The 26,330-nt window shown below is 44.3% G+C and overlaps 2 protein-coding genes across 4 annotated transcripts; both read left to right on the top strand.

Moving 5' to 3' along the window:
• The first annotated feature begins 1,056 nt into the window (after positions 1–1,056).
• Positions 1,057–8,270, top strand: si:ch211-180f4.1 (uncharacterized protein LOC100144405 homolog). The gene is made up of 13 exons (XM_062391464.1): positions 1,057–1,188; positions 3,732–3,898; positions 4,014–4,159; positions 4,392–4,493; positions 4,604–4,788; positions 5,381–5,623; positions 5,703–5,825; positions 5,995–6,117; positions 6,285–6,699; positions 6,912–7,053; positions 7,141–7,325; positions 7,478–7,636; positions 7,740–8,270. The coding sequence occupies exons 2-13, from the start codon at positions 3,817–3,819 to the stop codon at positions 8,268–8,270; spliced, it is 2,436 nt and encodes an 811-aa protein (XP_062247448.1). The 5' UTR covers positions 1,057–1,188; positions 3,732–3,816.
• Positions 8,271–12,479: 4,209 nt separating this feature from the next.
• otud5a (OTU deubiquitinase 5a) lies at positions 12,480–23,396 on the top strand. 3 transcript variants are annotated; one of them, XM_062391635.1, is made up of 9 exons: positions 12,480–13,296; positions 15,335–15,425; positions 19,204–19,268; positions 19,378–19,534; positions 19,618–19,766; positions 20,057–20,251; positions 20,628–20,832; positions 20,941–21,012; positions 23,103–23,396. In XM_062391635.1, exons 1-9 carry the CDS (start codon positions 12,721–12,723, stop codon positions 23,231–23,233), a joined length of 1,641 nt encoding a protein of 546 aa, XP_062247619.1. In that variant the 5' UTR covers positions 12,480–12,720; the 3' UTR covers positions 23,234–23,396. The 3 variants fall into 3 exon arrangements, with proteins under 3 accessions (XP_062247619.1, XP_062247620.1, XP_062247618.1); XM_062391636.1 differs by having other exon boundaries at positions 15,332–15,425; positions 20,066–20,251; XM_062391634.1 differs by having other exon boundaries at positions 15,332–15,425.
• The last annotated feature ends 2,934 nt before the right edge of the window (positions 23,397–26,330 follow it).

Raw genomic sequence — 26,330 nt, 5'->3', positions numbered from 1 at the left:
ACTGTAGATAACATTTGAAAGGCTAAGACTAATCCCTGGACATTAAAATGTGTTACGTAATAGTCAGAGTGAATTTTCTGAACAACAACAACTGAAACTGCCAGATTTTATTTTGTGTGAATAAACTTTAAATGACTCCTGCAGAAGACGTGTGTGTGTGTGTGTGTTATCTGTGTATCCTACAGGACACCCAACCTCAGTCTGACAAAACACGTTATGTTCACCTCCACACACACTTTAATCAGACTGAGACCTGAGGCATGTTCATATAATCTGTTTTTACACAAATGTTATATTTGAAGGATTAATAGAGCTTACATTAGCTCTGTAGCTACAGAAAATAATCATAGAACGCATCTAAATACGATCATAATTAAATGAAGATAAACTTCCTTCTTCCATCCAGAAATGAAGCCAATATATGATCTATACTGAAGCCAGCCTCCAGGGGGCGATGGAGTCGATTTGCCTTCGTTTTTGGGTGCTGTCATGTCGTCCATGTTTATTTACAGTGTGTGGTAAAACAAGATGAGTCAGTGAAGGTCTCGTACAGTAACTGTGACTCATGTGATTTACTGGATCGCTGTGAGATCACTGACCATGATGTTGTTCTACTCTACTTATCAATATTGTACTTTTACTTCATTACATTTATCTGATCGATAACTTTTCACATTAATATCAATTAAACACAATATTATCAATCAGTGACAATGCTCTTCTGAAACCTAAATCTGTTAATTAATAAATAACATTTCTTCCTCAGTCAAATGTCTGATATGGTATTTTGTATTTTGTACTTCAGAGTACTTCCTCTAATAGGTTACTTCAGTAACTGAGAAAAACAACATGAGAAGAAGAAGAGACTCATCTGGAGAATCTGGAGCATTACGTCATGTTACCCCCCCCCCCCCCCCCTCACATCATCGCCTCTGTGCAGCATCCGAGCTGTGATTGGTCCTTCACCCAGTGGCCTATAAATGCCATTGGCTGCTGCGGACCTGACAGAGGACACGAGAGAGAGGGATGAGAAGGACCCGGTCCTGTTCTGATCCGGTTCAACCGAACCACCACCAGCCCGAGAGCGTCCCGATCCTTACCCGGACCCAGGTCATCTCTGTCGGATTCCGCCCACGGTGCACCCGCTTTGCCTCGGCTCGGCTCGGCTCGGCTCGGAGCAGTGACAAGGTGAGAACATGGGCGTCTGTTCTTCATCGGGACCGAGTGATGATGATGAAGGAGACTCGTTGACTTAATACAAGATAATTTGTCAGAGCCATTTAACATGGATGATGACAACACGCACGGTCCCATAGTGTGTGTGTGCGTGTGTTTTTGAATGTGTGTGTGTGTGTGTGTGTGTGTTTGCATCTGTGCGTGTGTGTGTGTGTGTGTGTGTTTGTTTGAAGATGATGCTTTAAATGACACGGGGCTAAATCACGGTGACACCTAAACTTGTTACTGGATTATAGATTATAGATCATTGGTTATAGATTATAAAACACACTGTGACACAGTCTCCTCTCCAACAGAGAAATTAATAATAAAAATAAAACCAAACAATGAACTTCAATATTATAATAATATTCAACACATTAAAAGGAGCAGCTCCACATCTTGGAGCTGGTAGGACGTGGTTAGCTTAGCTTAGCATAAAGCCTGTAATCAGATGGAAAGACACCCTCCTCCTTCAGCTGTGAAGTTCACTAATATAAAACCTGCTGGAACTATTTCCTGATGGACGCAGCCTGACCTCACCACACTTGTTTTTGGAGTTAACTCAAAGATCTACACACTAAATATTAAGATTAAGATTAAGATTAAGATGCATTTATTGTCCAGAACACATGCACAGACATGCAAAGGTACAATCATGCAGGTAGGGGAATTTATCCTCTGCTTTTGACCCATCTGGTGCAGGACACAGAGCAGTGAGCGACCATGTACGGCGCTCGGGGAGCAGATGTTGGGGGAGTAAGGTGCCTTGCTCAGGGGCACTAGACAGGGTAGGGAGACTCTTGGATTTTTGGACGGATCAATCCAGGTTCGTCTTTTGTTGTCTCTCCGTGGAGTCGAACCAGAGACCTTCTCTGCCCATAGTCCAAGTTTCTGCCACAAGACCACCACCTCTTAATATGACAGAATTAAACAACAATGATGCATTAATAACGTTTTATGTCTTAGGGGGGGTCAAAGGTTAACATCACTGTTATACTGCAGGAAACTGTTTTTACACTTTATTGCGTCTCACTCCTGTGAAGTTGCAGTCATTCAGTTTCAGCAGACAGTTAGCTCTTAGCTCGTCCGATGCTCTTTGAAGAAACGTAGCTGACGTTTGTCGTTTTTTGTCGTTGGTGTTTAGCGATGACGTCAGAATCTGCAGCCTAGAGTGACAACAGGAAATCGTAAACGGATGATTTCAATTCACCAACTTCTAAATCGATCATTAACCTTCACTCTCACATGACTGATCTTAGCATTAGGGGATGCTAACTCATGATCTTGCTAAAGCTGGTGTCAATCAAGTAACTGTTTTTAATTTAGCCATATTAGTACATTTTACTATTGCTACATAGCTATTGTTTGCTAAAGCCTGGATATCAGCTGATTCATCAGAAAACAACTCTTCCTTTATTCTCCAGAGCTGAAACCAACGTCTTTGCTTCTTCTAAAGTCAGCAAGCTAACAGCTAGCCCTGGTGTAACTTCTAGTCCGGGTCTAAAAGGATCACTGGAACTGGTTAGAGTCAGGTTTGGGTCAGTGTTCGCATTAGCATTAGCTATATGATATGTTGTTATGATGGTTAATGTGACAGTGAGGTACAAGGAACATCTTTAGTCAATAAGTTTCCTCACCAAGATAGAAGTACAAGTACATGTGTGACCGCTCCGAGGTAATTAACTAGCGTCTCCTGCTCTCCTCCAATCACATCCACTGCAGCAGGACACTTAACGAGGTGCCCGCAGCTCGTTAAATTATTAATACCTCCTCATCAATATTCCATCTGTTCAGCAGCAGCTGAGGGGGAGGAGATGTGTTCAGATGTTGGAGCAGAGAGACAGACCCTCCCTCAGTCTGTCGTTTACAAGAAGGAGGAGGTCCAGAGGTCTGAACGCCCGGCCTCGCCACGCTGCTTTCATGTTCAGTCTGTAAATATGGACACGCCTGCTGGAGCAAACAGGAGCATCAAATAAAATCCAGCTCTCAGTACAAGAGTAGAGAATAAAAACACATCGTAACCTTTCTACAAATTACCTAAAAGAATATAGTATAAAGTAGCATGAAATGGAAGTAAATATACTTAGTTACTTTCCAGTATTTTTATATCTCACAGCTGAATCAGTTCACTGTGAATATCAGTGTTTATTTGGGACACCGTGAGTGGACCAATCACAGAGCAGTTGAGGTCGCTCCCATCACTTTGTCCTCCTGTGTCACTTCCTGGCTGGTTGCCATGGCACCAGAGGCAAAGTGTCCCGGTTTCCTGTCCTACTCAGTGTGTGTGGAAGTCCCCAACAACAACAACAACAACTACTCTGTGTGTGTGTGTGCACCTCAGTGACAAATATAATGAAATCAAATGCTGCTCGATCGCGCTCTGTCTCTCTCTCTCTCTCCCTCTCTCTCCCTCCCTCGCTCTCTCTTCAGCCGACTGCAAATCCCTTGTTGATTTCTGAACACACACACACAAACAGTTTTATTTATTATTTAAGTCTTTTGTTTCTGTCCAGTTGTAGATGAGACTCGACTCCTGCTGACCATCTGGAGGAAGTTGTTGTTATCATTTAGCCAGCTCTTCCTCCAGCCCAGTGCATCATGGGACCTGCAGTCCGCTCCATGCTCCTTGTCAGCCTCGTGACATCATCACTGTGTGCTGAACTGGGCGGGACCAGTGAAGGTAAATAACAGTAGTATGTTTTAAAGAGAGCAGGACGCGGGATGACTGGCGTCTGAAGATGGGTTTCAAATCATTTCTTTTTAAATAGAGGTGTTGTTTGTGTTGTGTCCTTTAGGGGGCGCTGTGTTGTGCCCGCTGCAGTGTGTGTGTGAGACACGGCCCTGGTACACACCACAGTCTGTGTATCACCAGGCCAGGACGGTCGACTGTAATGAGCTCCACCTGCAGAGAGTACCAGCCAACATGTCATCTGATACGCAGGTAACTGTGACATCACACATGTAACTGTGACATCACACAGGTAACAGTGACATCACACATGTAACTGTGACATCACACATGTAACTGTGACATCACACAGGTAACAGTCACATCTATATCCCTAAAGCGATACAGAACTAACTTAGTCAAAGTCAAATGTGGATATAATTTTTTATATTATTGTGTTGATGTTGTGTTGATGTTGTGTTAATGTCGTGTTGATGTGTTTCAGGTGCTGCTGCTGCAGAGTAACAACATCTCGTCCATCACTTCTGAACTTCAGAGTCTGACCAACCTGACAGAGCTCGACCTGTCACAGAACCACTTCACACAGGTCATTTACGCACACAAACACACACGCACACACACACACACACACACACACACACACACACACACACACACACACACACACAAATACTAAAGTGGTTCCACTCTGTCCAGGTGAGCTCAATGGGTCTCTGTACTCTGGGTCGACTGGTGACTTTGTACCTGGAGGAAAACCATATAGAAGAGTTGGTGGACTTCAGTCTGAGGAACTTGTCCAGTCTGGAGGAGCTCTACATCAACCACAACCACATCACCTCCATCGGACCCAAAGCCTTCGCCGGCCTCACAAACCTGCTGAGGTAACCTCCTCCTCTTCTTCTTCTTTGTTACTAAGACAAGAGCCTTAGTAACAAATCAGAGACAATAGAAACCTCTTAAATAAACTGCAGAACCAATTTGAAAGTCCTATTCAGTTTCCTTGGTGACCAAAAGGACTAACTACAGGTAGGATTGAAGTCTCTAGAATGTTCACCCAAAACCCCCTATGATCATCACAACTGTCCACTAGGACCTACTAGGACTACACTATCTAAACTACCAACTAGAAAACTAGATCACCCAAAGGACCATTAAGCCATCCAGAGGACTTCTAGACAACCACCAGACCAACAGAACAGTGACCCCTAGATTTACGTGAAGGACCACTGGAATCAAAATGGTGATCACAAAAACTGCTCAAAAGAAACCTCTTCAATAATCACTAGAACCAAACCCTTCTAAAAGACAGTAGAACCTCCTGCAGCCTTTGGGTTCCTTCTCTTCATTTGTATCTTGAACTGAAAGGCTCGAAAAGGGCATCTGTTCTTTTTATTTCAGTCTCTGTTGTGTATTGACCATCATCGGGTCTCAACTCGATCTGGATCACTTTTCTGCCTCTGCTCATTACTGCAGGCTTCACCTGAACTCCAATCGCCTGGTGGCCATTGACAGTCGTTGGTTTGAGTCCCTGCCATCTCTGGAGATCCTGATGATTGGGGAGAACCCCATCTTGGGTCTGGAGGAGAAGAATTTCCTTCCTCTGTCCCGGCTCCATAGCTTGGTCCTGGCTGGGATGGGACTGGCTTCCGTCCCCTCTGCCGCCTTCCTGGGTCTTGACTACCTGGAGAGTCTGTCCTTCTACGACAACAAGCTCAGGTGTGTGTGAGTTTGATTCTGTTTGTGAGGTTCTCTCACTGTTCTCAGTGATCTTGATGAACGATTGTTTTCTTGACAGGTCTGTTCCCCGGGATGCTCTGAGCATGCTCCCTAACTTGAAGTTCCTGGACCTGAACAGGAACCCGATCAGCCGAATCCAGCAGGGAGATTTCCAGAACATCCAGCACCTGGAGGAGCTCAGGTCAGTCTGAGAACACAACTGCAAAAAGTAGGAACGTCCCGAGTGATGTAATGATCACTCCAACCTCATGTTATGGTGGATTGACAGTCACGTCCGTCATCATTAGATGGGGCCACTCGTGTCCTCGTCTGTGACACCAGTTGACCATTATGATTGTGTTTGTCTTTAGTCTGAACAACATGGAGGAGCTGCTGCTGGTGGAGCGAGGAGCTTTTCAGAATCTTCCAGAAATGGCCAAACTGGAGCTGTGCAAAAGCCCACGACTGTCATACATCGACCCGCAGGCCTTCAGGTGAACACCCTCAATGTTCTTTTCCCCAATTTAAATTTTTTACTGTTATGTTTCCTCAAGAATTTCACACATGAACAATTATGTTTTCTTTGCATCTTCCTCCTTTTGGTCCTCCTCTTTACCTCTTGTCCTTTCTGTCTTCTTTCCCTGTCTCCTCTCGTCCTCAGTGATCTCCCGGCCCTCCGGACTCTCCTCCTCCACAGTAACCAGCTCAGCCTCCTCTCTGGAGACCTCCTCTCCTTCCTCCCATCCCTGGAGGAGGTGTCTCTTCACTCTAATCCCCTGCGATGCGACTGTCTCTCCTCCTGGGGGCCTCATCTTGGCAACCAATCACATCTCAAGCTGCTGGAGTCGTCCATCACCGTGTGCTCGTCCCCAGCTCACTTGATTGGTCGGGAGCTACAGGAGGTGGTGGCGGCCGGTTGGGGCGGGGGTGGGGCCAACAGCTGCCTGCCACACATCTCTCCTCACTCCTTCCCACCAAGCATGAACGTCAGCGCTGGGCAGCCAATCACTCTGGAGTGCTGGGCGGACGCTGATCCCGCCCCACAGTTCTATTGGGTCACACCCACTGGAGACAAGGTGGGTGGGGTCACGAGGATTTGTGAGTGTGTGTGTGTGTGACCCTTGTTAAGGCTACGTAGGAAATTGTTTGGGAAACTTCAGACGCTTTGAAAATAGAGGGACGTCTCACAGAGTCTGACGCTGATTGGTTCAGTCATTTTTAAATAATTCTCCCGAAAAACAATCCCACACACAGGTGAAAACTTAACCCCTCCCCTTTACCTGTTCAGGTGAGCTCGGAGGCAGTGGCTGCACCAATCATATCCCAGGAGGGCCGAGGCCTTAGTGGAAAGAAGATGAAGAAAAAGAAGAAGCATCGCATGACAGACCCAGGAGCGTTGGTGATCGAACACGCCGAGCTATCAGACGCAGGTCGGTCAGGTTCACGTTCAGCCTGCAGGGGGAGCTAAAGTCCAGAGTTTAACTAAAAGAGCTTACCAGTCTTACCTTCTCTCTCAGGTGTGTACACCTGTGTGGCGTGGAATGTGGAGGGAGCAGACACAAAGAGCGTCTCGGTGTTTGTGGACTCTCAGGGGTTTGGGGGCTGGTGGTCCAGCGGGGGGACCCGGCAGGATGGTGATCCCAGCAGAGAGCAGCCGTGGCTGGGGAACTCGTCTGCAGCTTCCCTTGTGGTTCTGGCAAAGGTTCATCTTTCTATCTTTTATTGTTTATTTTTTATTAAGTAGTAGTTTTGAAAGATTATGTGATATAAAGTATTTTCTATTGTTGCTATGTGCTACTGACTCATATCTGACATTTGAAGGATGCAGATTCACCTGTTTTCTTTTTCCTGCAGGTGGTTCACGCTCAGTCGGTGGTGTTGGAGTGGAGGTTGTATCCAAGTGGAGGATCCTCGTCTCAGGGTCAGAACCAGCAGGACGCCCCCCTCCCTCTGCCTCGGTGGACCAGCGCCACTGTGCACATTGACAACCCTCAGATCAGCTACACCGCCAAGGTGAGAGCGTCCACCCTCTGTCTCTGATGCTCGCTGAAACATGGAGCTAAAAGAAGAGCACTAAAAGAACACTTTTCTCTAACTTTACTCTTTGTGTCTCCAGGTCCCAGTGGACGTTCAGGAGTACAACCTGACCCACCTCCTTCCTGCCACAGAGTACCATGTCTGCCTTACCGTCTCCTCCTCTCCTCTGTCCCTAAACTCCCCCTCCTCTTCCCTCAGCTCCTCCCCTACTCCCATCTCCTCCTCCTCCTCTCCTGTCCACACCTCCTGTTTAAACATCACCACTAAGGAGGCAGGTTTCTCTGTGGAGCTGGTGGTCTCGCGGCGCAGCAGTGTGGCGCTGGCGGCCGTCATGGGCTCGATGTTCGCTCTGTCCATCATGGCCCTGCTGATGGTCTACATGGGACGCCGGGTGCAGCAGCACAAGTCCTGCGGCCACTCGCTGAAGAAGTACATACAGCACGCAACGTCCATCCCCCTGAACGAGCTGTACCCACCACTCATCACGCTGTGGGAGAGCGAGGCCGAGAAGGACAAGGAAGACAAGGAGGAAGAGGAGAGGGGGTCAGTAGAGAGGGAGGAGGAGGCAGGGGGGAGTCAGATCGACACGACGAAGACATACATGTGGTAGCTGAGGGAGGGGTTTAATCCACAGAATGACAGACATATAATGACAAGGGGGGGGGGGGGGGGGGGGTCATGGAGGGACGAGGGAGAAAAGAAGACAAAGTTGGTGGATTAAAGTAAAGAGAGGTCATGTGACTCAAAGAAGAGCCTGACAGACAAACAGCAGGGTATAATGTTACCAGGACAGATGGACAGCAACGTTCACATAAGGTTTCTCAAACTGGGGGTCGGGGGCCTATAACTGGTCCTTCTGCTGGTTGCAACCAGGACTCTACTGGTAAACTGTTGAGTCCAGATGTTTTCATCTCCTTCCTCTCTTTCTCTTTTCCTCCCCCTTCATTCCCTCCTCAGTGAAGCACACTGACAGTAGCTCTACTGTAAAGACAAAAATCTGATTATTGTAATGTAGTTCATCTGATGAACGTGAACGTAGCACAGGCGCCCGCGAGCTGCAATAAAAGGTCCCATTTTCAAATCTTTCGTTTTTCAGAAAACAGAAAATTCACAAATTAAAAAAAAGGTAAATTTGTTTATTGATTATATCTGAGGATGAGAGGCCGGAGTGTTCAAACGTCCAGGTGCCACCGATCTTCAACAGGCATCTGCCTTCTGAAACTTTGATTGTAAATTAAGATGGATGACAAGCCTCCACTTCCTTCCACTATCCAGAAATGATGCCAAAATGATCTCAGATACAAACGTGCCATCTTGTGTTGATGATGTAATTTGGAGTCAGAGTCTGAGCTGTACTGATCATGGGCTGGAGCCTTGGTATCGAGGTCCAGTCAATACACGTGCTCGACCAAATCTTAAGTGTCAGCTGTCAATCAAGACGTCTCAGCCTGATCATCAAACACTAAATAAAACCAAACTGATCAGAAACACTTCGAACAAACATCAGTGTGAGGAGAACCACCTGAAATAACAGAAGCCATCTTTGACAAACGTTTATTTAATTTGTAATTTTTTAGTTTGCTTCATGTCCCTTCTGCTAACGTATAGGATTATGACCAATACTGCAGCCAGCCACCAGGGGGACGATCAAGATGCTTGGTCTTCACTTTTTGGAGCCGTCATGTCGTCCATCTTTATTTACAGCCTTTGGTCTGAACACGGGACCTTTAACGCAGATCAGCGCAGCATGAACATTATTTGTTATCACTATTATATTTTCTATCCAATACACGGTGAGCGTCATGGTGGAGATTTGAACTTCCTGTGCATGGACACCAACAGTGACCTTTGTTCACGGACGCAGAGTTTTGACCTCTGACTGTTTTTTACCCTGCCACACTGAGTCCTTCGCTGCGGGACCTGGTGGTGCTGCATGCCTTTGCACTCATATGTAAACTGTTTATACACAAACCTCGTCTGAGTCTCAACCTGCAAACTGATGTGTCACAGCGACACTCTGACGCCACCAAAGAAGACAAGCTGATCTAATTTATGTAATCTGCTGATTTTAATTTAACTTTAAACCATTTTTTGTTTCCTTTATATAAACTTCTATAACTTTTTTGCTTCTACTGAAGTTAGCGTGCTAGCAGCTAGCCCCCGGCCCGTCTGATTCTCAGAGGACACAACACCGTCAGGAATAGAAAACTGACGCATTGAACCTTTAAGGTCATTTATGTTTTCTGTCACACTAACAGAATCTCTTCATGTTTTCTGTCGTTGTATTCATTGAACAACTAATTTAATTATTTGAAAAGTGATTGTCCGATTAACTAATGTGGACAACATGTTTTTTGTTGGTGAGTTCTATGACTGGTTGAAACACAAAGGCCTGTTTATCTGGATGTAGTTAAACTGGGTGACAGACGTCCCTGAACTCATCTAACATGTCATTTTGACTCTAAATCAACACTTTGACATTTACACACAGTTTGCAGGTTTGTTTTTCAGACTTTTAGCCAAATATTCCCTCAGCTGTCTGTCAACCAAAAGTCTTCAGGAACAAACACCCAAAGGAAACTCCGGGCATTTCAGAAATATATTCTGTACATATACGAACAAGATGATATGTTGTTTTAAAGAAGTGTCTTTGATTCACTGTCTTTCAGTTTTACTGTTTTCTCTCACACTGAACTGAATCTCTACAGACTGATCATCAGATAAAAGGAGATATTTGAAATTTTGAGTTTGGACTCAGTGAAACTAACATGGTGAACATTTTTGAGAATGATGTGAAGATGAATTGACGATGATTTCAAAATATGAGCCTTATCAGCCTTAAAGCTGTGAATCAGAAACTGTAACGATCAAACAAACTTTAGTTTCTTTTCTGTGGGGTCCAAGCTTATGTGATGTTTGTGAGCCTCTCATCACCTCCGATCATCACTCGGAAGTTCAGTTTGGTGTGAGAACAGAGTGGTGGCGCCCTCTGGTGTTGATCCTCATGTTTAGATAAAATTAACAGTAAAATGCAGGGTATTTTGTATAAAGTGTTTTGCTCTATATTTGAAGACAAATATTGCTTAATATATTATTATTATTATTATTATTAATACTCAACACTGAGCACCAACTGTAACTAAGCCTGTGAGTATGTGTGTGTGTGTGTGTATGTCTGAGAGCGCATGAGTGTACGCGCGTGTGTGTGTGTGTTGGGGGGGGGGGGGGGGGGGAGAGATGATATAAATAAACACTTTGTCACTCCAAACCTGGTTTGTGATTATTGGCTCATGTAGGAAAAATATAACTGTATATGATAATATGCAAACGTATAATTGTCAACATTATTCCCTGTATATAAGGACAACCAATGAATGATAATGACTGTATATAGGTATGTAGTCGGTGGTCTAGTGGTCTAGTGGCAGGAACTTGGACTATGGGCAGAGAAGGTCTCTGGTTCGTCTCTGGTTCGACTCCATGGAGAGACAACCAAAGACGAACCTGGATTGATCTTTTGGCATGAATAAACATATCTTAATTAATAATTAATTAATTATAAAGTGGGACAACATGTATCCACTTCCTCCCACTGTCCAGAAATGAAGCCGAAATATCTTGGATACAAATGCTGCCATCTCGTGGTGACAACATTGTTTGGCGTCAGAGCCTGTGCCGATTTGATTGTGGGGTGGGGCCGTGGAGTTGAAGTCCCATACAAGCCCTCGACCAATCACGAGTCAGTCTCAGCTGTTAAGCAGTTCGTTTTTTATCTAATCAAATAACTAATTAAAACCAGATAAGAACTACCTGAAACGACAGAAACCAACAGTCTGTACCGTCTTTTTGTAGTTTGGTCCACGTCCCATCTGGTAACATGGAGGAGGAAGGGTTTATGAGTTATACTGCATCAAGCCCCCAGGTGACAATCAACATGATTTGGCTTTTCTATGGAGCAGTTGTCATGTTGTCCATCTTTATTAACAGTCTGAATAGGAAGACGTGTGGGGACTGAGAGACAAAATCCAGGGAATAACAAACAAACAGAATCAATAAAGACACTATTAACAGATAACAGGTACGACAATGATTTTCTTTTAGATAAAAATAAACAGAAAAAAAATATACAGGGCTTTTTGAATAAAGATATTCATAGTTGATAAGATTGGATATATTTTGATTTATTAAAACAATGTCCTGAAAAATAACATAATATGTCTCACAATGTTTAAAGAATGAATGAAAGAATTAAAAAGAAATTAATATAACATGATAACAATAAAGATACTGTTTCACTGAACAAAATATTACGAAATATTTGGTGAAAACTAAATTAATTAATTTGATATCAAATTATACCACAAAAGTATCAAGAAAATTGATTTTTAACACATCAAAGATTCCTTTGATCACTCGTTCCTTTGATGAACGCTCAGATTGACTCCCATTCAATTTCTCAATTTACCAGCAAACCATTTGGCGAAAGTCTTACAATAGACAGATCACACCATTACTGATCGAGCCGCACGTTTTGATATATTTTCGTGCATATGCGACAAAACTGCGGGATTCAGCGGGATGAAATGCCAAACGCACATATATATTTTGTATTGATGACATACAGCCAGAAGTTCCGGTCTGAAAGCCTTCATAGAGACATGTATTAAGATTAACAATAATATATGTGCAATTCATTACTGCACACATAATTACGACGTAAATTCGTGAACGTCCCAAAAATCGAATGAGACGTCAACGTGCTGACGTCATCACTGCCGTCTCCACCAGGAAGTGACGTGAGGCTGCGTCAGACTGTTGATGTTGTTGACTGGCCGACCGGAGACGGGAAGAAGGAGACGCGTTTTGTTTTTGTTCAGAAACCGTCGAAAAGGAGCCGCGCCGCCGCCTCTGGGTCCAGATTGGGTTCGTTAAGAGTCTTATCTCGGTGAATAGCGCGTCTGGACCGGGCTGGAGGGCGAACACACCCCGACATTTGATCCAGAAAGGGAGGACTCGTCACCCTCTGACCCCCTCCCTGCCTCCCTCACACATTCACCACCATGACGATTCTCCCCAAGAAGAAGCCCAGCTCCGGGGTCGGGGTATCGGACCACGCCGATGACAGTGACCGTCGCAGCGTCTCCGACCCGCACCAGCACACGCACGCCGGGCGGACCGGTGCGCGGCCGAGGGCTTCGCCTCCGCCGTGGTCCTACCAGCCCGCTCCACCCTCCGCCAGGGACGACAGGCGGAGCATCGAAGCTAGCTCCCGTCCGCAGCAGGCCTCTCCGCCGCCCGTTGGCTCCGTGTCCCCCGTGGGGCCGGGAGACGTCCGGGACAGCGGCGTTGGGATGGGGGCCGGGTCCCGTGGTGAGCTTGTCGTATCGGGTAGCGTCGTCGGATGCGGCGGAGGCATCGGCAGCTGCTGCTCCGGGCCCGGACTGAGCAAAAGACGGCGGCAGGCTGGCACCTGCTCCGGCGGGGTGGTGGCGGCTCTGGCCGGCGGGGGCCAGCCCGGTGTAGCTGGACCGGGAGGGTCCAGCCAGGACACGGAGGAAGGAGCCGGGAACAACAGCGAAGACGAGTACGAGAACGCCGCCCGGCTGCAGTCTATGGACCCGGCTACCGTGGAGCAGGTAGGAAGCTAACGTCTGCTAAGATAACAACAGGAAGCTAGAGATGCTAATGCTAATGTGGCTACACAGGTGTGATCCAGAGCTTCACACAGACTGGGATCAGGTGACAGACACACACACACACACACACACACACACACACACACACTCAGTGGGTTTAAGCTGTGAAATGTGTTTTGTGTGTTCAGATGTTAAATAAAAAGTCAACACAACACCTCACATTAACCTGCAGGTCACCATAGCAACAGTATTGATGCTCTGACCCCAGACACGTTGGATGTAAACACGGCTGACCTTTGACCTTTGACCATGCGGACTCTCAGGTGTTCACACTGGTGTTTGTATGCATTAATAATTAGTTTTCGATTTCATGTGATACCAACAGAAGTCATGTTCATGTAAGATCCAGTTTTCTGTCAAGTGTGTTCATCTCAAACCAAAGCAGCAACACACACAGATCATTCTATCAGTTTCTCTGATTATTGAACTAAACTTGAGGTTCACTGTTCATCTCAAGCTCTCTATCAATCCATCTAATATTTAAAAGAATTATGACGTAACCTTTGACCTGTGGACCAGAGACAGACATTTCATATTGTTGTATTATTACCTCTGGGAACAGCTAATTAACTTTTGGTGCGGATCCAGATTAATTCAATCAAGATGCAGCAAATTACACATTAATATCAGTTCACTGTATATGTCTGATTCATCATTGAAAATTAATTATTTTCTTGAGATATCAACCAAAAAGTTGCAAACACAATTAAAGACAGAGATAGAAAATCCCTGGATCCTCTCCCTGAACAGATGTGCATCACAATTTGATGGATTCTACCCTGACACAGAGTTTTGTGGTAATGTTGCTAACTAAAAGAAACAAACAAAAACAAACTCTTTGTTTCTCTAGTTATTTCAAATCAAAACCCGCTCCACATGGACAACAACCTCAACAAACTATTTTGATGATTGACCAATCGTGTTGGTTTCAGGTTTTGGAATCTGGCTAAGAATCCAAACAAGCATTTAAAAAATAAATGGTCGATCAATCAAATAATTGTCACAGTGATTGATACTAAGATCAATTGTTAGTTTGAGACTCATAGAAAACTGAGCATTATAGAACAAGACGTCACCTTGAGGAACGATTAAAGCCCTTTTCACTTCATTAATGAAATGGATGATTTGTAAACAGAGCTGACAGTGAACGCACCCCCCAGGCTGAACATGTCCACGTCCAACGTGGTGACGATCCAGAGGTGTGAAACACGTGCTCTTACGTTCACACCTGGTCTGATCCAGTCTGAAAATCTGAATGAAGCTTTGTGTTTTTTTCGCCACTGTTTCATCTGATCTGTTAGTTCTGGTTTCACATTGTAATTTACAGACTAAAGCGTTTTGTCTGACATACGTACGTCCTGTCCTAATCACCTGCGTGGGCGGAGTCTACCTGCACTTGACTCTGATTGGTTTGCAGAGGGCATCTGATCTGGGAGTGTGGCCATTTGGGGGGGTGGTAGTCTTTCTGTTTGAATGGAGGAAATGAATGAAGTGCTTCATTTGGTTGCACTGGTTACATCATTATGGTATTACTACCAGCATCAGCACCTTCAGGCGCAGTACTCCAGTACTCCAGACTCGTTCAAATGCATCACATGACCGTCCCTTAATCCTGTCTCTACTTCCTGTGATTGAACAAAAAGTCAGAATTTCCAATAAAGTGTTTTCACTCTGCGAACAGAACCATGGTTCGGTTTGATCCGGACCCGGTTGGATCCAGGGAGCCTTTCAAACCTGATATTTAGGTTCAGACTTAACTCAAAAGTGTGAAGTTCTAAACCAACCAAGGTGCGAACGAGTCCCGATTAATTGTTTTAACAAATCCAATTAAATTGTTCTGCCTCCAGCTTTTTATTAATGTGAACAGCTTCTTCCTTTGTCTCACATCATCGTAAATGTTTCACGAACTCTGGGTGATGACGTCTTTGGCTGTCTAGGTCCAGCATACAGCTGACCCGTGTGTGTGTGTGTTCAGCAGGAGCACTGGTTTGAAAAAGCTCTGAGGGAGAAGAAAGGCTTTGTCATCAAGAAGATGAAGGAGGACGGAGCGTGTCTGTTCAGAGCCGTGGGTGAGTGACACACACACACACACACACCTGGTTTCAGGGTCAGGTGTGTCTGAAGTTCGTCTGGTCACCAGAAGGTGTCAGTGCGTGGCTACTTTTTCAGCTGTTGGACTGAGCGGCTTTGTTTCCTCTTGATGTAACTGGGATGTAAACTTTTATACACACAAACATATGAGACCACATTGAACATGTCTAATATATTCACATAAAACTGAAAATAATCAGAAAAATTCATTAAAAATAAGAAGTTATGCAAGTGACTTCATTAGTTTCCTCTGTGGTAGGATTAATATTATTATTAAGATTAATTACAGCTTTGAGCAGAGCTATTTTTCCGCTTGCTGTGTGTGTGTGCTTGTGTGTGTCTGTCTGTGTTTCTGTGTGTGTGTATGTGTGTTGTTTGAAGGTAAATGTGGGTCACTTTAAAAGAAGGTTTCTGTGACACACACACACACACAGGTCCATTCATTAGAGTCCAGGTTGTGTTTCAGCTATTATGTTGCTGTGTTTATGTCATCACACTGGCATTTGTGTGTGTTGTTCCTGGGATCTTGTTTTTTAACAAACAGTTCCTGAGTTTCAGTCTAAATGTTTTGTCGTCTGACATTTCTACGACAGGTTGCAGTTGCCTTACTCCTGTCTCACATTTTCTTTCATTCAACGTTAGAGCGATGCATCATGGTCTATTTGCTCAGAGGAAGTGATTATTTGAGTCATGTGACTGAGACTCAAATCATCTTGTGTCTTCTGGTGATTTAAATCCTGTAGGAAAGAAAGTGTCTCAGGGTTTAAATCTCTCATTTGTAGTTTGGGTGATGAAGAAGAGAATTTTGATGGATAATTTAACAGCTCTAACGTTTCACTCTGTGGAGGTTTGTTCAGATCACACAGCGCCCGTTAACACACAGAACATACATGTTTGTGAGGATAGACTCAGTGCTGCATCACCACTGATCCAGTTTATACTACTGGACAGTGAGAGAGAGACGGAGAGAGAGATTTGGGCAGACGAAAAAATTCCAACAGCTCAGTTTTCATTTTCCCTCAGTTGATTCTTTTCGCTTCTGCTTTCAGACTCATTTCTCTGCTACATGTTGTATTTCACAGGAATCATCACACATGTGCCCACACACACAGTTGGACAATGTTGTTTAGGGTTTGAGGTCTCAAACTGTCTGTAGCTGCCACTTTCTGTTTCAAGTAGGTGTGTGTGTGTCTGTCTGTGTGTGTGTCTGTGTGTTGTCGTCAGGTCACATTCCTCTTGTGAAACCTGGTCGACCTGTCGATCATCGTTTAATAAGTTTTGGTATGTGTGAGATGTTTTCACAACAATCTTTACAGCTCTGTGTGTGTGTGTGTCTGTGTCAGTGTGTGTCTGAAAGATCCACCCGCCTATATTCCAGCCTATATGTGTTACTAACACAGAACTTCCAAAAAACAGGAAATGCCAGAAATCTGCTTCGATTTCAAAATGATTACTTCTGTACAATTCTAAACTAAATATAAAGTGAGTATTGATTGTGTTGCTGTTGTTTTGTGACAGAGGAATCTGGCTCCGCCCAGCACACGTTCAAGTCTGTATTCATTTTGTCCTTTTTATTTGTTGTTACTCTACGTTTCTCTCACGCCATCTCTCACCGGTGTCTCTCACTCGCTCTTATTTTATTTTCCTTTTAATTTGTGCTGTAAATGCAGTGTTGTCACGTTGAGGGAAAAAATAGCAGCACTGATTCAAATGTGTGTTATAGATGTTTGTTTGTTTTTGGACATCTTCCTATCTCTTCATTTGTCTTCCACCTGAGAGAGAAAGTGAAACATGTTCTGTTTGCAACCAGTTGCACTTGTTTCACCGTCTTCACGTCCAAAAGTTCATGGACCTGTCTGATCTTTCAATCATCACTAAAGGTCAAAGGTCCAGACGTCCTGTCCTGTCAGAGCATCTGAATTCCTTTTAAAGAAGAATTTTAAACAGAAGAGGTCACTGACCTTTCAACTCTGAGTCAATTTAACTCGTTATCAACGCAGAGGTCATCAGCCAATCAGGTGACAGTCTGTGACCATTAATCATCACTGACTCGAGTCATGTGATGAGGAGTCAGGCCTCGATTCACCTGTTGAATCACTGAACTTTTTTTACTCTCAGAATTTCCAAAATTAAAATGATCAAAAACACATGTCACATGTCACAGTCATGTGGTGTAAACAGGAAGTAGACTGTCTGCACTGCATTTGGTTAAGTAACAGAGAATACCACTAATGAGGAACAGGGATTTTGTCTGACTGCGGCTGAAGAGGTGGAGTAAAAAAACTCTGAGGTCACGTCGGACATTTTTTACTTCTCGTAGCGTCAGTGAAACGAGAACATCGGCGATCTCGCAGCGTTTGATTTTTCCATTGCAGATGAAACAGATGTTTAGAAAATCCCTGGTGACGCTTTGCATCACTGGATGATTGTAACCAGCATGCATTGTGTTAGGACCAGCATGCATTGTGTCCACAGTGCCGCATCAAGTCGTATGCAACTAATGACTGTAGAATGACATAATCTACATAAACAGTAAAAAAAGCATATGGCGACAGTTCCCCCGTTTTAGGCCCCTCCCCCACCTTTCTTAGAATAACGTCCGTGCTGACCGATCCGAGCGCTCACTGGGGTTTCCTGTGTGTGTGGTTTATTATTTCTGTAGAAATCTATCTTTGCTGATAGTTTCTCAGCAGCCAGGTTTCATATGGTTGTGTGTCATCATCAGAAAAGGTCTATCACACACACGTTTGTACTTCTGTCTTAGCGAGGACACTCATTGACAATGCATTCCATAGCCCCTTACCCTAACCTTAACAATCACAACTAAATGCCAAACTTAACCCTAACCATTACCCTAACCTTAACCTAATTCTAACCTTAAAAAAACAAGTCCTAACCCCCCCAACAGTCCATTAAAGGTGGGTCACAAAGATATCTGTACAAGAACACACACAGTAGAGCAGCAGGTGTGTAATTCGGAAACTCTCAGAGGGAATCTCCCAACACATCTCTCTCTCTCTGTGTGTGTGTGTGTGTGTGTGTGTGTGTGTGTGTGTGTGTGTGTGTGTGTGTGTGTGTGTGTGTGTGTGTGTGTGTGTGTGTGTGTGTGTGTTCAGCCTCATCTCCATCAACAACATCGCAACTGACTTTTCACACACACAGAGAGACTGATGAGAAAAAGGAAGTTGTTGGGGGGTGTTCTGAGAAATCTGTGGTGACAGACCACGTGACTTGCTGGAAATGGAACCTAAGTGATGATCATTTGCATACCGCTGTGTGTGAACTGTAGCTGTCAGTTAAACGAACAGTTTTACACATTGCTAAGTTTGTTGAACTTGTTCCAACAGCATTAGTTGTAATGTAAACGTAAAGGCTGGTTAGTTTAGCTTAGCATAAACACTTGTAACAGAGGGGAGCCTGCTCTGTTCGAAGATAAACAAGGGGCACCTCTCAGCTCTTTGATTGTTTTGGTTTGGTCCATGTTCCATCTGCTAACATGGAGAAGGAAGGGTTTATGATCTATCCTGCAGCCATCCACCAGGGGGCGATCCAGTTTATATAGCTTCATTTTTTGGGAGCAGTTATGTCGTTTATCCTGAATCACAATGTACAGAAACCATTATGCTTCACGTAATAGTGACATTATCGTAACTGACCAATCACAATTCAACATGATGTGTAGTTTTACACCAGAGATGATCACGCTGGGCCCTGATTGGTCCATCAAGAATCTAACCTGAACTCTGTCTCTCTCAGCCGATCAGGTGTATGGAGATCAGGACATGCATGAAGTGGTCAGGAAACACTGTATGGATTACCTGGTGAGTCCCGCTGACCTCTGGTGACTCTCCAGCTCCTGAGCTCATTTACAGTCTAAAACTTTTCTTTGGGCGTTAAAGGTTTGTGTTAAAAGTAGATTTTCTCCATTAGATGAAGAACGCAGACTATTTCTCGAGCTACGTGACCGAGGATTTCACCACATACATTAACAGGAAGAGGAAAAACAACTGCCACGGCAACCACATTGAGATGCAGGCCATGGCCGAGATGTATAACAGACCGGTGGAGGTGTATCAGTACAGCACAGGTGAGTCCCACTGTCCAATAGCCACCTGCATATCTGTCGCCCCCTCAGCCAATCACAGCTGACCCTCCTCCTCTCTGCCACAGAGCCAATCAACACGTTCCACGGTATCCACCAGAACAACGACGAGCCCATCAGAGTGAGCTACCACCGCAATATTCACTACAACTCTGTGGTGAATCCCAACAAGGCCACGATCGGGGTCGGACTGGGACTTCCCGCCTTCAAACCAGGGGTAATACATGTTTACAACTGTCAACCAGGGGTTCCAGAACCTCATAGAGAATGTTGATGTTTTTAGACTTCCTTCAGTATGACAGTGATCCAGTGAAATCTTTCTGTACATCACTAAGTTCATCGCAAACAGGCGCTGATCACAGTCAGTTCAGCTGCATTATGGGAGCTGTAGATCCAAAACTTAAACCAGTGTCTAGGAGTTGTGCAGTTGATATTTTAAGTTGTTGTTTGTGTCTGTGTGTTTCAACTATTATATGTTTAAGTATATATGTTTTAACTGAAATTCAGCCCCCTCAGTACGCAGACCAGTCTCTGATGAAATCGGCAATCAAAACGTCGGAGGAGTCGTGGATCGAGCAGCAGATGCTGGAGGACAAGAAGAGGGCGACGGACTGGGAGGCTACAAACGAGGCCATCGAGGAGCAGGTGGCCCGGGAGTCGTACCTGCAGTGGCTGCAGGACCAGGAGAAACAAGCCCGACAGGTACTGTGTGTGTGTGTGTGTGTTAATGTGGAAATGAATGTGTAAAATACGCGAACGGCTCCATTCGTTTTTAAGTGACATGTTTCGCTCGTGTCTTCTAATTGTAATCTGATTGGTCGCTGACCTGAGACAACATGCACACACCGAGGCGACGAGCGAGTGGATCAGTTTTCATGTCTGACGTGATGAAGTGTAATGTCCCTCAATGACCTCTGTCGTCTCACTTGTGTTTTTGTCTTTTGTCGTAACAATGTGGGATTGTGTCGACTGAGACGCATTCCGGACGAGCAAGTGGATATTTGAAGTCTAGGATTTGCTTCGTCAAAGAACTGGGGGGGGGAAATATCAAGTGATGGGAACGTCTTTTCTTCTTCAGCCTCGTAAGGCCAGCGCCACCTGCAGCTCGGCCACGGCAGCAGCTTCAAGCGGATTGGACGACTGGAGCGCCCGGTCGCCGCGGCAACGGGACTCTGACCCCTCCCACTCCGACCTCACGTCCAGCTCGTCGACCAATAACAAGCCGCCCTCCCCCTCTGGAGCCGCACTCATCCTGAGCAAACCCCCCTCACCCTGCGCCCCAGGTAACACACACACATGCACATCATGTGTCATGTGCACGACCAATCGGAAACATCCAGGTGCTACTGTCCCAGGTTATCTGTGCTAATAACCTACTCTGTACTCTGCAGGTCCCAGTAATCAGAGTCGTCATCATCTGGAGTACAGAGCCATAATGCAGGAGATGTCGCCTACAGCGTTTGGTAAGACACAACACAAGCAACTTGTATTTCTATCTCTGTTCGGCCCCTCACATTCAAACAGCCTGTGAAGGGCCGGAGCTGTGCACCCTGTAAATCCACCATGCTGCAGGAAAGAATCTTCTTCCTGTCGTCTGTCCGGGGGGAAGGATCCCTCCTCTCCTGCTCCTCCTGGTGAGGTTTGTCCTCGTATGACTCGATGGTCGGAGGAGAGACGGTTTTAAAACCTCCTGAGGAATATCTGTGACACGGGGCTTTATAAAATAAACCTGGATTAACTTGTGACGGCGTGTTCTGCTCGGGTCTGCAGGTCGTGTCATGGAGTTCCTGTCTTTATTCATGAGCGTCCTGTTTTCATTTTGAGAGAATTATTTCTTCATTTCACGTTCAGGTCTTGTTAAAGCTGCCTCTGTTCCAAGCACTCCCTGCTCACGTGCACATTTTCTCTGGCTCGAGTCCTCCTCACATTCAGGCTCCGTGCACACTACAGTCTCTAAATCAGAGACTTTTGTAAATGCTCTTGGCCTCATTTGAAAACTCTTGGGTTTTGTTTTGTCCAGACGAACAGAAACTGAGACTAAATAATTAGTGCAGATGCCAACATACTATTCCTGATTGGTTCATATCAGTCACATGACCTGAAAAAGCATAGCTCACGTTAACTGTCATTTTAAGATTCCACCTTGTCTTTGCTCAAAGAAAAACAACCCCTTCATATTCTTGTTAACTAAGCAACCATCTGGGGAGTAGACAATCGACTTCCTGTTTACACCATTGGACCTATATACCATTGGACGAATTGGATCATGTCTCTTGCATCTACCCACAGCGACTGACAACAGTCTGTTTCAGACGACTGACCTCATTTATTTCATCCGCCTGTAATGAGGCAGCAATGAGTCCTTTGATCAGCGTCATACCTGGCGTTCTATTGGTTGTTGTTTGTGTAGGATAGTTTGAAGCAGAGGAGCTGTGCATGTGAGTGGAGGCTGTTTGAGAGTGAGGGCCGAGCTCTGAGCGGAAATGAACAGATAATTCTCTTAAAGAGAGAAACTCCTGTCAGTCATTTCTGTTGTTTACTGTCAAACCTCCGCCCGAGTCAACAGGAAGCAGCCGAACAGAGCAGGGTGTGGTGTGTGTGAGTGTGTGTGTGCATGTGCAGGGTTATCCGAGGTGAAACATAAGCTGGGGTCACCCGCTCAGTCTGAGTGTTGTCAGTAGAGTGTTATCGGATGTTTACAGCTCAGATGTGAACTCTGCAGAGTTTTAATCACAGAACAGAACAGATTTGAACTCACCAAGATGTTGCTGCTTCGCCCCGTCTCTGCTCAGTGAACTCACTTTCCTTGGAACATAATCTCTCCCTTTCCTTCATGTCTGCAGTGTCTGAAGTGTCCGATTTTCTATTGTTATAATTTCAGGCTCCATCCACACTGACATAGGTTTCAGTTTTAAAACTCCATTTTGCTGTGGCTACACCTGGCATCCACACAAGTCTTCCAGCCTCAGAGACTGAGGCCTTGTTTTACTTTGAAGCCTCTGGGGTTGTGTTTAGTCTGTAAAGATGGAGACTCACATGTTGTGTGTCCCTCGAGCCGCAGTTTTCTGTCAGAATGCGTATAAAACTATCCAAGCCCGACTCAAACCCAAAAGCCATTCCGTTTTTTTCGTTTTGCTAACGCATCAAAACTGCTTGTCGGTGTAATTGCAGATTAAAGTGTTTTCTGAAATTTTGACAAACTAGAGTCAAAAATTGAAATTATGAACCTCCAAAACAAGCATAATAGGTCTCCTTTGATTGGTTATTTGATAACCTAAAAACGGGCTTGGACGTCATCATTGACAGCTGAGACTGACCTTGACACCGCGGTTCCACTCCACGATCACTCCAATGACACAGCGTGGATATCTGAGATAGTTTGGCTTCATATCTGGATAGTGGCAGGAAGTGGAGACGCGTCGTCCATCTTCAGTAGATGCTCCTGCTGAATGGAGTCAAAGTCGTGAACCAGTCAATGTGGGGTCAGTCACAGTTGGCGTGTGTTGTGTGTGCGGTCTGTAACTCTGCGTGTGTGTGTGTGTCTGTGCTGCAGGTTTGACGGACTGGGAGGATGATGAGATTCTGGCGTCGGTGCTGGCCGTCTCTCAGCAGGAGTACCTGGATAGCATGAAACAGAGCACCGCCATGCATCGAGAGAGGGAGCCGTCACCTGACAGCAGCTGATAAACAACTGACACACAACAACACACAGACACACACACCAACACAACCATGACCTTTGACCCCCCTCCTACTCGCCTCCACTATCCCAGCCCCCTCTGCCCCCCCGGCGCTGACCCACTGAAGGAGATCGACCAGGGAAAAAATAAAACATCAAACAAATAAATGCACACTTGTTTTTTTCTTTCAACTCATCCGCTCATCTCTTTCTCCATTCTGTCGTCTCCTACTCCCTCGTTCCCTCGTTTCCTCCTCCCCGTTGTCCCATAACACCTTGCTTCCAGCCATTTCCAAACAACCCACTCCAACCCCACTCTTTGTTTTCCAGAGGGAGCTCGGTCTTACTGCTGATTTCAGATAAGTTCTGATATTTAAACATCATATTTGGCAGCTTTCAACTTCACGTTCAACTTTTATACTTTGTTTAGTTTTTCCGAATTGTACTGATATTCTGTCTGTAGCAGGATATTAGCTCTGGGCATTTGGTCTCAAATGAGGAATGCTAATCCGGAATCGGAGCTGAACTCGAACCACTCTGCAGGTGTAGCAGTGTCCTCTCTGCTAAGCTAGCATGTCGTGTAAGTGTAGTTCCTTACGACATCGCTGTTAGCCTAGTGGCTGATAGCAACAATTTAAACTTGATTCTCACTCCTCTTTAAGCGCCAACTAGCGGCCATTTTGTATGAGGAATGTGAATCCTGCAAATCATGACTGAAGAATCTGACCACTCCACAGGCACTGAGATCTATCACCTGAAGTCTTACTGGGCTTATCGCTAGATTTCTGTCAGATCGCTAATTAGCTGTGTCGCTGTCAATAACTTTATCTTTTCCTGCTCATTCTTCTCATAGTTCCTGTTGGCCGACATTATGTATAAGGCTAATCATCTTTGAGCTTAATGTTGTCCCAGGCTAAAGAAGCTTACTCTTTTTATTGTAACGCTATTTCTGGTATCACTGCCTAAATGCTACATTACAGTTAGCTTAGCGGCATATCGATATCATTTTCATGCTTTTTACAACTCCCAGCCATTTTGTGAGAAATGCTAATCTTGCTAATCCAAACTGACAAAGACAACTACAGAATCTGTATCGGTGTACTGTAAGCTACAGTAGCATGCTCTTGAGCAAGCTAGCTGTCGCCTGAAGTTTTACTACGTTTAGCGCCTTCTAAACTGGTTGTGCTGTTCATTCTGTGGACTTACACAAAGTGGCCACCAGTTGGCGCTATGGGAAGGGTGGGAATTGGTGGGAAGCTTACGGGCCACACAGTTTTAGTGTTATCATTCGTTAACTAGTTCGTTAACTACTTTTAGCATTTCCCACTCTTTCTCAGTCCTCTCGTTCTGGCAGCCATTTTGAGCGTAAAGTGCTAATTAGCGAGCAGGCTATCACCTTGTGTCTTATTCTAATTTAAAGATAGCTCCTGCTGAGGTTTGCATCCCCCCAACAAGCTGTATTTCAGTTAGCATACCCGCTGATAGCAAAATCCTTTCCCCACCATGTTCACAGCTGGCAGCCATCTTGTTCGACCAACACACATTTACTTTCCATCGCGGTCTGTAACTCCTCCTCCCTCTCTCTTCTCCATTATGTCTTCCTCTCTCCATCATCATCATCGTCATCGGACTTATTTAGCTGCATGTTTAATTGACCACGACCAACATCATCATAGAGAAAAGGCGACAAATAAAAAAGGAGAGAAAAAAATAGAGAATTGTCATACTTATCCCCTTAATGATTATTATTGTTGTTATTATTAATAATATAAGTTTGTTTTATTTTATTTTATCATTTGGGATGAAATACCTTTTTTTTTCTTGGAATAAAAAGAGGAAAATGTTTCTGAATGAAAATGTTTTGGAGTTTTATTCTGCATACAAACGTCTCGTCTTTTCTGCCATTTAACTTCTGTCCGTCTATCATCTTTAATCTGTTTCATCATCACTTCTTCTTCATCTCTTCCTCCGCTCCTTTGTTTCACCCCTTCTTTATTCACTAAATCTTCCCTCCTCTCCTGCCTCACCTATGCCTCCATCTTCTCAGTATTCCTCATCGTCCTCTTCCTGTTCTGTCTTCTCCTCACTTGTCTTTCTTTTCAGAGCAGACCGAGATAGGAATTGTTGTGATGATGTCATCCGTGTCCTGCTCCAGGACGTCCTGGTTACTTCTTACATTCTGAGAATAAGAAGTGGCAGATTAAATAGATCACAAACACTGACAAAGTATAATGTTTTTAATTTCACTGCAGGTCATTTAAAGGGAAGCTGTGTACATTACATTGAGATCTGTTCAGTTTCAGTTGAATTGTCCAACATGAGGAAATTGTTTTACAAAGCAGAGGGACAAATATTTACATGTGACCATAAAATGACTCACAATAAGACGTCATCCCTCATTAAACAGGGTCGATCTTTACATCATGTGCTGCTGGATGATGTTAATTTTCCAAACACACATGTCACAGGGGGAATTCACATGTTACTGCGAAACAGGATATAAGATTTGGACATAGTTTCCACTTTATTAGGTACACCTGCAGAAACTGCTCAGACGAGTTGAATCGTCTGTGTGATTGTTACTGAGCTCCTAGTTTGTGCTGTTGTTGTACTGAACTATACAATTTTTTTATTATTAATCATTTGTTAATTATATCAATTATAGCCACACTACTTTATTGTTTGGTCGATATTATCGGTTTCACAGATTTTTGTTCATGTTTTTTTATATGAAAACTTATTTTACAGAATATACAATGCAGAAAAAGATGTACATTTATGTTTAGATTTTACATTTAATTCAATTCAACTTAAATTAATTCAAGTTGTATGTGTTTGGTTGTATTTTTTCTTGTATTTATAATAAAGTTTATGCTAAAATAAAATATAAATCCTTTTGTACATTTCTTTAACATAAGGTTTTGATAACGGCATCTTAGGAATCATTGACTTTTTTTAAACATATTTGCTGATAGTGGAAATTTCAGGATGTTTTAATAAGGCTGAACATTTCATCACCATATAACTTTCATTCATGGATGTTAATTATCACAATAAATGTCAAATCATTATTTCTCGAAATCTTGTAACGACCATCCCGTG

This window comes from Platichthys flesus, chromosome 7 (genome assembly GCF_949316205.1).
Source record: "Platichthys flesus chromosome 7, fPlaFle2.1, whole genome shotgun sequence".
Lineage (NCBI taxonomy): Eukaryota > Metazoa > Chordata > Actinopteri > Pleuronectiformes > Pleuronectidae > Platichthys > Platichthys flesus.
The sequence above is the reverse complement of the archived record's forward strand: the minus strand, read 5'-3'. Positions and strand labels throughout refer to the sequence as shown.